This window comes from Triturus cristatus, chromosome 5_1 (genome assembly GCF_964204655.1).
Source record: "Triturus cristatus chromosome 5_1, aTriCri1.1, whole genome shotgun sequence".
In the NCBI taxonomy this organism is placed as follows: domain Eukaryota; kingdom Metazoa; phylum Chordata; class Amphibia; order Caudata; family Salamandridae; genus Triturus; species Triturus cristatus.
In genome coordinates this window covers 4,005,979-4,019,965 of record NC_140587.1, presented here as the reverse complement: position 1 = coordinate 4,019,965, position 13,987 = coordinate 4,005,979, and the positions used below count along the sequence as shown (strand labels likewise).

Genomic DNA, 13,987 nt, shown 5'->3' with positions numbered 1-13,987 from the left:
AATAGAGCATGGATTTAAATATATTTAATTTAAAATAGTTATTTAAAAATTCCTGAATCTAGTGCAGACAATAATAACATCACAGAAGATAATATTTAGAAGCAACTAAATGTTTCATGAACAATGAAAACAACAAGGAATTATTACAACATCATTATCACATTTGTAGCTCTAACACTATCGCTGTGCTGTCTCTAGGCGCTTTGGTAGTTCTAGCAGATCAATAAACTATACACTGATTACTGGAGATTCAATGTTGGTGCGTGTACGAGGGACAAACAAGATTTATGGGGATATGTGCAAGGAAGTGGGCGAGAGAGCGGCGTTAGCCTTCCTGGCTTCACTCGTCTCTCATCCACTTTGGTAACGCAAGGCTGCAGCATATTTACAAGAATGTGGTGCACCTTGCATTTCAACCTGCGATGGCCTTAGCATCAAGGCAGGCACCCTGGCTCCAGAGTGCAAGCGTGTCTGCGTGCAGGGGGGATTGTTTGTGTAGGAAGGTCCCCATCCTGCACATAAACAATCTTTAAATGCCATTTTGTCACTTGGCATGTTTTTAAAGACTGCCATTCTTTTTAAAGATTGCTTATGTACAGGAAGGGGGGCCTTCCTGCGCATAAACAATCCATGGCATTTTGCTTTTTCCATGTGTGCTGCCTTGCACGAGGAGAAATAAAGCATTTATCCTCGTTTCGCCAACTTAAGACCAGGTTTTACCTGGTCTTAATTTTGGTCCTGCCTCCCATGTACGTGACCCTTGTACGTAGGGGGCAGCGTCAATATGAATAGGTGTTGTGGTGAAACGTCCACCGCAACACCTAGTGCCCTCCTCTTTCACGCTAACCATAGCATGAAAGATGGTCTTATGCACAAGGCAGCGTTAACCCATTTAACGTGGCTTAACGCTGCCTTGTACATCCCCTATGGCCACCACAACTTCTGTAAAAGTGACGCTGTGGTGGCGATAGGGGCTTGTACATATGCCCCTCTGTGTCTGTCTGGAATAGCTTCACTTCTACTTTGAGGGCAAAGACATTGTGTTTGTTCATGGACCTTTCACCATTCGGTACAGCCTGAGCCTTGAGGGGGTCTCACCCTAGCCTCAGGGTTGAATCTGGTGCCAGCTGGGTCCGCGCCAAGGTGAAGTCTTTCTCTCTATCAATGGTCAATGTACAGGATTTATGTAGGGCACTGACCAATGATTGTATCTTATGGTTTCAGAATCGAAGGGGGGTTTTAAGACACTAGATCTAACCGGACTATATGAGGCGGATGCAAAATACGTCCATTATGTAATTAGTCCGTAAGCATGTGGGTCCTTTGAATCTCATGTTTGGTTTAAGTATCTACTGATAGATCTTCAGATGTGGATATCATGAGGGTGCAACAGACTCGTGGTGCCCGGTGGTGCCACCATCCGTGCTGAAGGGTGTCCAGACATGGATGCCACTTTCACAAGTTCTGCGAAGGATGACAGAACGCTGACTGTGAACTAAGCGCAGGCAGGCGAACGAAATGGAAACTGCAGCTAAAAAGGAACCTGTCCTGGAGGTGTTCATGAACCTCAAACCGCCTCATAAAATGAAAATATCGAAACCTTAATAGTTATTCCTCTCCATATTACCGTAGCGCCTAGATGCCTTCAGGTGAGGGTCGTGCTTAACAAGAATATTTAACATAACATAACATAAAAGCAAATGATTAAAGGAAATAAAATGATAGAATTGTGAAGGAAAACAGTTATAGTGTTTATGAAACCCCTGAATAACCTCCAATCCAAACCAGCACTGAATGTGTTTTCGCCTAAACGTGATTCTCACACGTCCATGACACGCTCACAGTGAACATTTAGATGGAATCACAGTCCATCCCTTGTCGTATCAATAACATGTTTCATCCTGATTGAAAGAGGGTCTGCACCGGAAGACACAGGATCACAACAGGTCCAAAATTCAAAAGTCACGTGCAGGGGCCAAACCTTTCAGTGCAGGACACTCAACTCTGGAACAAGCCGCCCTCCTCTCTCCCTTCCACTGGGGACCTCCTAACTTTCAAGAAGGCGCTCGCACCCTGGCTTCACCCCTCCAGGTTGGAATTGACTTCTTTTTTGCGCCGTACGGTGGCCGCGCCAGGACACCTGTGTAGGTATCAGCTTTGCTTCACATTCTGCACCATTAACACCAATAATGTCAGTTGCTGATGTTCTGAGACGAGTGAGGTCAACACTTAAGATGACTTTTTACTTTTTCTTTCCATGTTGACACACTTCTTACTCTTAGCACAGTGTAATTTTATCCTCTGAGATCCATAAAGAGAAGAAGGGGTACAGTGTTTGTCTGGAGAATGAATGCCGGAATGTATAAATGTTGTGGAAGGTTTCAGCATTGAAGAACGACACTTTGCCGCTTTCGTAGTCCAGGTAAACGCCAATCTTCTTGAGCTCTTTCTTGATGACAACAGACTTTGGGGGTGAGGTGAGCGCAGTGTACTTTCCACCATGCAGCTGCAGCAGCCACTTTCCCTCCTTGGGCGACAGCTCGATTTTTCCCTTCCTTTCGATAGTACTTTGGACCACCCCTACGGTCCACCCAGTGCTGTGGTCCACCTCGATCTCCCAGTAATGCTTCCCTGAGCAGTATCCCTCTGAGCCCAGCACATAGAGGCGAGTATCGAAGCGCTCAGGATAGTCCGGTAAGTCTGTCTGTCTCTCACAACGCGTCAGTGTCTTGCAGTCTTTTGAAATGTGAAGTTCAGGGTGAGCTGTGTTGGGGTTCATAAGAACTTCCACTGGAAAAGAAAGAGTTAAAGATGGTTTCAGTCAAAGACCACAGTGAAAAATAATTGTATCTAAAGCTACAGGAGGAAGAGACAAGGATAGGAAAGGAGACCCTACTTCATCGTACATCAGGTCCACACAGAAGAGGGCAGAAGACAGACACAACTTGATCACAGACAAGATGGAAACCACAGGAGACAGCACAGAGCCCTAACATGGGCTGAAGTACACCTCAGTCAGGATGGAAACCACAGGAGACAGCACAGTGCCCTAACGTGGGCTGAAGTACACCTCAGTCAGGATGGAAACCACAGGAGACAGCACAGTGCCCTAACGTGGGCTGAAGTACACCTCAGTCAGGATGGAAACCACAGGTGACAGCACAGTGCCCTAACGTGGGCTGAAGTACACCTCAGTCAGGATGGAAACCTCAGGAGACAGCACAGAGCCCTAACGTGGGCTGAAGCACACCTCAGTCAGGATGGAAACCACAGGAGACAGCACAGTGCCCTAACGTGGGCTGAAGTCCACCTCAGTCAGGATGGAAACCACAGGAGACAGCACAGTGCCCTAACGTGGCCTGAAGCACACCTCAGTCATGATGGAAACCACAGGAGACAGCACAGAGCCCTAACATGGGCTGAAGTACACCTCAGTCAGGATGGAAACCACAGGAGACAGCACAGTGCCCTAACGTGGGCTGAAGTACACCTCAGTCAGGATGGAAACCACAGGAGACAGCACAGTGCCCTAACGTGGGCTGAAGTACACCTCAGTCAGGATGGAAACCACAGGATACAGCACAGTGCCCTAACGTGAGCTGAAGTACACCTCAGTCAGGATGGAAAACACAGGTGACAGCACAGTGCCCTAACGTGGGCTGAAGTACACCTCAGTCAGGATGGAAACCACAGGAGACAGCACAGTGCCCTAACGTGGGCTGAAGTACACCTCAGTCAGGATGGAAACCACAGGAGACAGCACAGTGCCCTAACGTGGGCTGAAGTACACCTCAGTCAGGATGGAAACCACAGGAGACAGCACAGTGCCCTAACGTGGGCTGAAGTACACCTCAGTCAGGATGGAAACCACAGGTGACAGCACAGTGCCCTAACGTGGGCTTAAGTACACCTCAGTCAGGATGGAAACCACAGGAGACAGCACAGTGCCCTAACGTGGGCTGAAGTACACCTCAGTCAGGATGGAAACCACAGGTGACAGCACAGTGCCCTAACGTGGGCTGAAGTACACCTCAGTCAGGATGGAAACCACAGGAGACAGCACAGTGCCCTAACGTGGGCTGAAGTACACCTCAGTCAGGATGGAAACCACAGGAGACAGCACAGTGCCCTAACGTGGGCTGAAGTCCACCTCAGTCAGGATGGAAACCACAGGAGACAGCACAGTGCCCTAACATGGGCTGAAGTACACCTCAGTCAGGATAGAAACCACAGGTGACAGCACAGTGCCCTAACATGGGCTGAAGTACACCTCAGTCAGGATGGAAACCTCAGGAGATAGCACAGTGCCCTAACGTGGGCTGAAGCACACCTCAGTCAGGATGGAAACCACAGGTGACAGCACAGTGCCCTAACGTGGGCTGAAGTACACCTCAGTCAGGATGGAAACCACAGGTGACAGCACAGTGCCCTAACGTGGGCTGAAGTACACCTCAGTCAGGATGGAAACCTCAGGAGATAGCACAGTGCCCTAACGTGGGCTGAAGCACACCTCAGTCAGGATGGAAACCACAGGTGACAGCACAGTGCCCTAACGTGGGCTGAAGTACACCTCAGTCAGGATGGAAACCTCAGGAGACAGCACAGAGCCCTAACGTGGGCTGAAGCACACCTCAGTCAGGATGGAAACCACAGGAGACAGCACAGTGCCCTAACGTGGGCTGAAGTCCACCTCAGTCAGGATGGAAGCCACAGGAGACAGCACAGTGCCCTAACGTGGCCTGAAGCACACCTCAGTCATGATGGAAACCACAGGAGACAGCACAGTGCCCTAACGTGGGCTAAAGTACACCTCAGTCAGAATGGAAACCACAGGAGATAGCACAGTGCTCTAACGTGGGCTGAAGTACACCTCAGTCAGGATGGAAACCACAGGAGACAGCACAGTGCCCTAACGTGGGCTGAAGTACACCTCAGTCAGGATGGAAACCACAGGAGACAGCACAGTGCCCTAACATGGGCTGAAGTACACCTCAGTCAGGATGGAAACCACAGGAGACAGCACAGTGCTCTAACGTGGGCTGAAGTACACCTCAGTCAGAATGGAAACCACAGGAGACAGCACAGAGCCCTAACGTGGGCTGAAGTCCACCTCAGTCAGGATGGAAACCACAGGAGACAGCACAGTGCCCTAACATGGGCTGAAGTACACCTCAGTCAGGATGGAAACCACAGGAGACAGCACAGTGCCCTAACGTGGCCTGAAGCACACCTCAGTCATGATGGAAACCACAGGAGACAGCACAGTGCCCTAACGTGGGCTGAAGTACACCTCAGTCAGGATGGAAACCACAGGAGACAGCACAGTGCTCTAACGTGGGCTGAAGTACACCTCAGTCAGAATGGAAACCACAGGAGACAGCTCAGTGCCCTAACATGGGCTGAAGCACACCTCAGTCAGGATGGAAACCACAGGAGACAGCACAGTGCCCTAACGTGGGCTGAAGTCCACCTCAGTCAGGATGGAAACCACAGGAGACAGCACAGTGCCCTAACGTGGGCTGAAGTACACCTCAATCAGGATGGAAACCACAGGAGACAGCACAGTGCCCTAACATGGGCTGAAGCACACCTCAGTCATGATGGAAACCACAGGAGACAGCACAGTGCCCTAACGTGGGCTGAAGTACACCTCAGTCAGAATGGAAACCACAGGAGACAGCACAGTGCTCTAACGTGGGCTGAAGTCCACCTCAGTCAGGATGGAAACCACAGGAGACAGCACAGTGCCCTAACGTTGGCTGAAGTACACCTCAGTCAGGATGGAAACCACAGGACACAGCACAGAGCCTTAACATGGGCGGATCTACACCTCAGTCAGGATGGAAACCACAGGAGACAGCAGAGTGCCCTAACGTGGGCTGAAGTACACCTCAGTCAGGATGGAAACCTCAGGAGACAGCAGAGTGCCCTAACGTGGGCTGAAGTACACCTCAGTCAGGATGGAAACCTCAGGAGACAGCAGAGTGCCCTAAAGTGGGCTGAAGTACACCTCAGTCAGGATGGAAACCACAGGAGACAGCACAGAGCCCTAACGTGGGCTGAAGTACACCTCAGTCAGGATGGAAACCACAGGAGACAGCACAGTGCCCTAACGTGGGCTGAAGTACACCTCAGTCAGGACGGAAACCACAGGAGACAGCACAGAGCCCTAACATTGGTGTTAGTATGAGCAGCCTTCTCCATAATGAATATGCATGAGCCGGGAGAATGCCTCGTCATTGAATATTCAGTTTTCTTACCAGTGACGTATAATACAGAGAGAGAATCCTACCAAAGACTGCATGACATCATCGGAGACGAATGACCCTGAATGGCCACACCCAGGAATAACTAGTGCGTTTCCCTATAAAAGAGCTGCGGTAATGACAGTGGAAAGGGGAACGGCACTGCGGAGAAGCAAGATGGCGGATAGATGAGGGGTCCACCCTGGAGGTCCCGTTGTCTCACTGTATCACAGTGGTCGTGAGTGGATGAATGTCTAAGGAGATACAAGGCATTGCCACAAGGGTGTAGGGTCAAGCGTACGAGGAACTGATGCATTAAAAGTGTCGCAAATTGTGGCCTGAAGTTTATCGAATTGATTCTGATTTTTCGAACCGATTTATGTCCTAATAGCTCATTTTGCTAAATCAGCATTCATCGGGGATTGGAATCCACCCTGCCTCATTAATATGCAAGACGTAGGTTGCTAATTGCAACCTACTCTAATTGTTTACAATGGGAGGGATGGTGGCCTGATGGGGTCAGCAGACCAGTATGTGTGTGGTTGCTTTTCAATACTGCAATGTATTTTTTTTAAGATTGTCCATTTTCGTAAAAGACAAATTTCATGCATTTAGAAAAAAAAAAACTTTACAAAACATTTTTATGAGTGTAAAGTGATTCTATTGACCACTGTCTACTCCTTCAAAATGTTATTTTGAATATTTACAAAGGGCAAGGTGACCCTTGCTGGTGCCTTCCCATTTGCGAATGGCTTACCACTGCCTTCAATAGTCGGTAAAATAATAATGTTTTTTTAATGGATTTAATTAGCAAAACACTAATACATCTGTCTCATTGTGAATTGCTTTTTGGACGGGACGCGATTCGCTACGTTGTTGCAAACCCAAATTGCACTTCAGTGCTGTGTCATCATATCACACTTTGGTGATGCACCTGCGCCGAGTGCGTGGTACAGAGGCCTGAGCAGTCTTTGGGAAGCATTACGGCACCACTAAGATGACTTGTTGCTCTCTACTGATGAGGAATGAATCCAGAACATCTTTCTAGTGTTACACAACACTGGCTGCACCAACAAGGGTGAAAAACTAAAGACTGACATAGAAGTACGTGCTATCATGAACTGCATTAACCATGATGCATTGGGACACACTGAGTGCTGGGATGTGAGGCAGTGTGCTCCCACCCCCTCTGTAAGTCACAGTTTGGGTTTGGTACATAACAAAAGGCCATTTTGCAGTCACAAAGGGTCTGATTTAGCGAATTGGAGCATTTATGATCATAAAATGCCTTAGTACGCCTGACATTGAGGATTTTTGCAAACTTCCTGGTTTGTCCATTCTTACAAAAGCAAGATTAAATGTGCCTGACTTTAACATGGTCGCCAAAAATGTACATTTGAATGCATTGCGGCTCTAAAGATTGTGGCCGTACTGACCTTCGTATGGAGCACTAGGCAGTGGCTTTAGCACCCCTCATATGAGCACAACAGGAGTAGGGGTGAGATGAGAGCCTGGTCTGGTGGTGGGGAGGGACCTCTGTCTTTCACACGGCAGTCAGTATGGGAGTGGGGAATCCAGACATAGGTGAAAAGCTCCCACCTCCCCCTGATGCAATCAAAGTGGATCATCGTGATGGGCGGAGAGCGCCAGAGACTTTGGGTGCATGTGTATGGTTCTTACCTTGATTTTTCTTTGCAGGAATAATCTCTGAAACAAAAAACATGATTTCATTGTTTGCATTAGAATAAGTAAAATAAGAAACAGCGCAGCATCAGAAGAGAAGGTCCATTATTAAAGCAAAGAGTTTAGCCCCTGTACGTACGGCAGCATCACCCGCGTAGTCGTTCACTGCTCCATACCACTGACCAGGCCACTGTCCCCCATCACGTCATAGACAAGATGGGGCTATTCACAAACTGCATTTTGTGGTACATTGAGTAGTAGAACGAGTCACCTCCACCGTTCCTTCGGTTTTTTTCTTTTGAAGGGACACCTCACGCACCTGTGTTTGGTTCTTAGCAGTAAAAGTGGGAGGGACATGGGATTGGCTGGAAAAAGAGGCCTATTTACTCCTAAATGGGAGGGGTTTACAGAGGAGTAAAGAGGAGATGGGGTTCAGGGAGGAGCATGCGCCCTCCCACAAAAGAGTGAGCCCATTGTTATCCACAAACCCAACTTCTAACATTACTACAGCCAAAAATGACTCGAAATTATAGCAGATTTCTCCAGCTCAGAGCTGAAAAAAGCCCAGCTCCACACATGGGGAACCACTGGTACGGCAACACCCTTCCAAAGAAAATAATGGAGGAATGGTTTAAAATCAATATCTCGTAGGAAAAAAATGCAAATTAAAGTAAATATTTTACATAATTTATATATAAATCATATAATTAAATGACATATTTATTATCTGTTTTAAAATATTTAATCATCTTTCTTGAATTTGACAAACAATGCAACATTTATTTATGATAAGAAAAAAATTCCTTTTAATTAATTCAAGACATCACCATTTATTAAATATCATTGCACATTAAAAAATGAATTTTGTACTTAATGCAGGATCTTATATTTTTTATTTAAACTGCAGACAAATAGTTTTACATGTAAATTGAAGATTTAGTTTAAAAAAAAAAAAAAATAGTTTCACTTACCATTATTTGTATTTTGTAATACATTTAAAATTAATTTATATAATGAATTCACATTAAAAAGGGACACATTTATTTTAAAAAATAATTTGTGTAGCTAAATAAATTATTTTACTTTTTCCTCTACTTTACCATATAGAGACTTCACCGTGGAGGTGGGTATCTCCCTTTCATAAAGTACAGGGAAAATGTAAAAAGTTTATTAAAGTTTATAATGAATACAGTAAAAGTATTTTTATGTTAATTCTTATTGTAAGTTAATTTTATATATTACTTTTAAATGTAGAAAAAAATAAAAAAGGTACACATCTATTAAACCAATTTTTATTTAATTCTTGAATGTAAATATATGTAATTAAAAGAAAATATATTGAGCTTAAGTTGAAATTCAAAACTTAAATTTCCACTTAAAGTATTGGTCCTTGGTAATAAGTGATGTACAGAATGAATTAAAAGTAGTCTAAATATACTTTAATACAGTTTAATGTTACAGACATATATACATTTAAAAAAGGGTTTTGAATATTTTATAATAATACATATTTTTATTTTTAGATATTGTTTAACATTGAATTATTTTAATTGTTATGTACACTATTTTAAATAATTAAATATTCTTTCCTATAGGTTTATTTTTTTGTCCCTATTTCATTATATTCTGTGAGAGCGTCTTGCAGTCGCTGTGGTTGGCCATGGGAGAAGTACTAGACCTAATTCTGTTTCTTTTTGGCAGTAATAACTTGCACTCAGAAATTTGACTCCACATCTGTTTCATGGGTGGAGATGTGCAAGTCTACACTATTGAGTAATTTTACACCTGGTTTTTTGTGAATAGCCAAAAAGAATAAAAGTTACTCAACAGTGTAAATTGCTCCCCAGTGTAAGTTACCTTCGTGAATAGCCCCTGATGTTTACTCTGTTGGTTTCTTTTAGGGTCTACACTTAGATTTCCAGTTCCAATTCTTAGGGCATCATTAGGATGTCGGGCGGATTTTGTCCGCCCGCCATCCGGACGTAAAAAGGGACCGCCCGCCATAAGTGCGGCGGTCCCGTGGGGGTGATTAGGATGCGCCCGCCAAACTGGTGGGCGCATCCTGCATTTTTAACATTGCAACGGGCGGTGCTTTCAGCATCACCCGCCGCATTGCCAAAAATGCATGTTGTGCATATGCATGCACAACGTGGCAGGCACCGCGACACCACGCGGTGCCTGCCATGTTGTGCATGCACATACAGGGGGTACCATAGGTACCCCCGGTGTGCCCCCCTCGCCCCCCACAACATCCTGGGGGCCCGCATCGGGCCCCCAACTTCAAAATCTGCATGCTTTTCCTGCCATGGAAAGGCTGCCCCCGCCTGCATCCTGATATGGATGGCGGTGTCTAGCAGACACCTCCACCATATTAAACCCTTTTCCGCCTGGTCGACTCATCGAACAGGCGAAAAAGCGGTGGACGGTCTTCCCATCCAAAGCGGTTCCCCCCGCGATACTAATATGGCAGGCGGGAAATGGGTGGCGGGCGGGGAGGGATGTAGGGTGGATCGCCACCGCCATGTGGGCGGTGGCAATCCACCCTACATCCTAATGGACCCCTAAGGGTCCGGCCCGGTGCAAGGACAGATTTCCAAACCAAGTCCCTTTGCCCACCACCAAGGGTCTGATCATGACCCATATTTTATTGTAAATCTGTCTAGTAATAGGAGTTATCGTTAGATTATGCGGAGTTATTGCCCCCGCTGATATCACCAGCTCTGCTGTGACTCCTCGGATCCGCCGGCTTTCACTTGGGCACTTTGGAAGTATATAAGCCACATGCAGTGTTACCATTTTCACAAGTAATTCCTCATTTTTTAGTTCAATCTCAAGGTACAAATCAGAATCCAATGTTTTCTCTTACTCCACAGGCAATGATGTCCTGAGTATCTATAATTCTGAGGAGTATAAACGCCCATTTGACCTAAAACTGTGGGTAATACTATTAAACACACATTTTTCTACCATGAGGGTCCATGTGGCACACCCTGCTGGTGGCATTCTAGGTGGCGGCTTAGTTCCTTGATACTGGGCACAGGTCAGGTTATGATTCTGTACTCTGGATAGGGCATATTTTGTGTTTAAAATGGCAGAAGTATTTAGTGCTATTCACTGCATTATTGAAAACTGCAACACTTCATTATTTAATTATTTTGTTTTACTATGGGGTGTTTTTAGTAAGGCAAGAGAGGAAGGCATAGTTGCTTAGACTATGATACACCAACCATGACAAAGGGGAGACATAAATCCATAGTTTCGGGGTGCCAGGCCACTTTCCCAGCTCCTGCTGGACTCCGAGTTACTGGTGCTCGTCATGAGCACTGCCTGTTATCTGTATATCCCGGTGGCTACAAACTACTGGCTTATACTTAGCTATGACTCCCACGTGGTAGCGAGGCCCGGGAGTTAAGACTTCATCCCAGATTCACAAAGGTTTAGCATCAGGGTAGCGTTACTTTTGTAAAGCTAACCCAATGCTAAACCTTTTGGTGATTAACAAATCAACGCCAATTGGTATTGGCGTTGGTTTGTATGGAATAGTAACAGAAAGCAGTGCGAATCGCTGCTTTGCATTACTTTGCGTCAAGGGGGTGTTGCACGGGTGGTACACGTGTGTTCCCATGCAACCACACATGCCTTTTGACTCTAAACTCAATCTATTAACATTAGCAGACAGGGTTTAGCGCCAAAAAGTAACGCCGCTAAAGACCAGGAGTTAACATAGAGAAATGTGTTAATTTCTCCTTACTATTTCAACTTGCATGTGTGCTGCACTGTGCAGCACACATAGAAAGTAGGAAAAAGTTTTAAACTTGTCTAGCCATCGTATTTTGTACTGGAAGGGTACAGTTTCTGTACAAACCTAAGCTAGACTCAGGTACGCACCATAGCACCATGGCACTAAGGTGTGTGCCTGTCGGATGGCAGCTGAGAGAGATAGGAAGGGAGAGAGCCATACCACTCTAGAAGGGTGCTCTTCTGCTCTCTCCCTGCCACGCAGCGTAGCACCATGGCGCTAAGGTGTGTGCCTGTCGGAGGGCAGCTGAGAGAGATAGGAAAGGAGAGAGCCATACCACTCTAGAAGGTGCTCTTCTGCTCTCTCCCTGCCACGCAGCGTAGCACCATGGCGCTAAGGTGTGTGCCTGTCGGAGGGCAGCTGAGAGAGATAGGAAAGGAGAGAGCCATACCACTCTAGAAGGGTGCTCTTCTGCTCTCTCTCTGCCATGCACCGTAGCACCATGGCGCTAAGGTGTGTGCCTGTCGGAGGGCAGCTGAGAGAGATAGGAAAGGAGAGAGCCATACCACTCTAGAAGGGTGCTCTTCTGCTCTCTCCCTGCCATGCACCCTAGCACCATGGCGCTAAGGTGTGTGCCTGTCGGAGGGCAGCTGAGAGAGATAGGATAGGAGAGAGCCATACCACTCTAGAAGGGCGCTCTTCTGCTCTCTCCCTGCAATGCACCGTAGCACCATGGCGCTAAGGTGTGTGCCTGTCGGAGGGCAGCTGAGAGAGATAGGATAGGAGAGAGCCATACCACTCTAGAAGGGCACTCTTCTGCTCTCTCCCTGCCATGCACCGTAGCACCATGGCGCTAAGGTGTGTGCCTGTCGGAGGGCAGCTGAGAGAGATAGGAAAGGAGAGAGCCATACCACTCTAGAAGGGTGCTCTTCTGCTCTCTCCCTGCCATGCACCGTAGCACCATGGCGCTAATGTGTGTGCCTGTCGGAGGGCAGCTGAGAGAGATAGGAAAGGAGAGAGCCATACCACTCTAGAAGGGTGCTCTTCTGCTCTCTCCCTGCCACGCAGCGTAGCACCATGGCGCTAAGGTGTGTGCCTGTCAGAGGGCAGCTGAGAGAGATAGGATAGGAGAGAGCCATACCACTCTAGAAGGGTGCTCTTCTGCTCTCTCCCTGCAACGCAGCGTAACATTTTTGACTGATGCGCTGTGTTTCGTGACTTCTTTGAGAATCTGGGCGTTACTCTTGAGGGCGGATGTAGGTTTAGAAGCTTAGATACAATTTACACGTGAAAAATGTGCATTGAATGAAGGGTCCGGCGTGGCCGGATAAGGGCTAGATTTTCAGATCAACCACAAACTATGAGGTCTATTCTCAAAGGTAAATCTAGAAGCCAAAATGTTGGTACATGTAGATTGTGTGTGCTTGGGACATGCAATCTGTTATGTTGTGCCGTTCAGTAGTCATGGAGTTGTGTAAGATGTGAGATGAATCGTGTTTTTTTATTAATTAATTAATTACATATTGGCAATTTTCTATGTTTGTTCATTGGTTATAAATACATTTTTATAATGTGGTTTGCATAGGTGTGTGCAAATTTTACAGTTATGTATTTACATCAATTATATCTACTTTCATATGTATAATTTTTACATATTACATTTTCTTTTATTTCTTTTATTTTTAGGCGTTGGTGTTGTGCTGGTAGTGTTATTCTCTGACTTCGTTGATGTCTAGATCATTCCCTTGTAGTATTTGGAAGTGGCCACGTGCGGCGGTTAGAAGCCTGGCTAGGTGAGAGGACCGTTGCATGAGAGCCTGGGAGGATGTTAGGGGGGTGGCCAGGTGGGAGGTGCATTGCACAGGGCCCTGAAAGGATCTTAAGGGTGTGGCCAGGTGGGGAAAACATTGCACAGGGCCCTGTGGGGGTGTTAGGGGCCTGATCAGGTGGAGGAGTATTGCAGGGGATCATGGGAGGATGTTAGGGGCCTGGCTAGGTGGGGGGAGCATTGCACAGGGGCCTAGAAAGATGTAAGGTGCATGGCCAGTTGGGGGGAGTGTTGCAAGGAACCCTGGGAGGCCACTAGGGGCGTGGCTAGTTGGGAGGAACATCACATGTGGGTGGGGCTGATATGGTGTCAGGGACTTGACCAGGTGGAGGAGCATTCTTTTATTATTTTATTTGGGGAATTTTATATAACATGGACATGGCCCAAAGGCATCAGAGCACTTTACAACAGTAGCACTTTACAACAGTAGCACTTTACAACAGTAGCACTTTACAACAGTAGTATGATACAAGGGCACAGCAAGGTGCAGTT

General features: G+C 46.6%; 1 protein-coding gene across 3 annotated transcripts in view; it reads right to left on the bottom strand.

The window, feature by feature from the left end:
• Positions 1–1,601: 1,601 nt before the first annotated feature.
• LOC146829915 (butyrophilin subfamily 2 member A1-like) overlaps positions 1,602–13,987 on the bottom strand; it is a 193,064-nt gene continuing 180,678 nt past the window's right edge. For all 3 annotated transcript variants that reach the window (XM_085604184.1, XM_085604186.1, XM_085604185.1), the window contains 2 exons: positions 7,926–7,952; positions 1,602–2,790 (listed from right to left, as the gene is read on the bottom strand). In XM_085604184.1, coding sequence (XP_085460310.1) covers positions 2,279–2,790; positions 7,926–7,952 — 539 coding nt within the window. In that variant the 3' untranslated portion in view covers positions 1,602–2,278. The remainder of the gene's footprint in view (positions 2,791–7,925; positions 7,953–13,987) is intronic.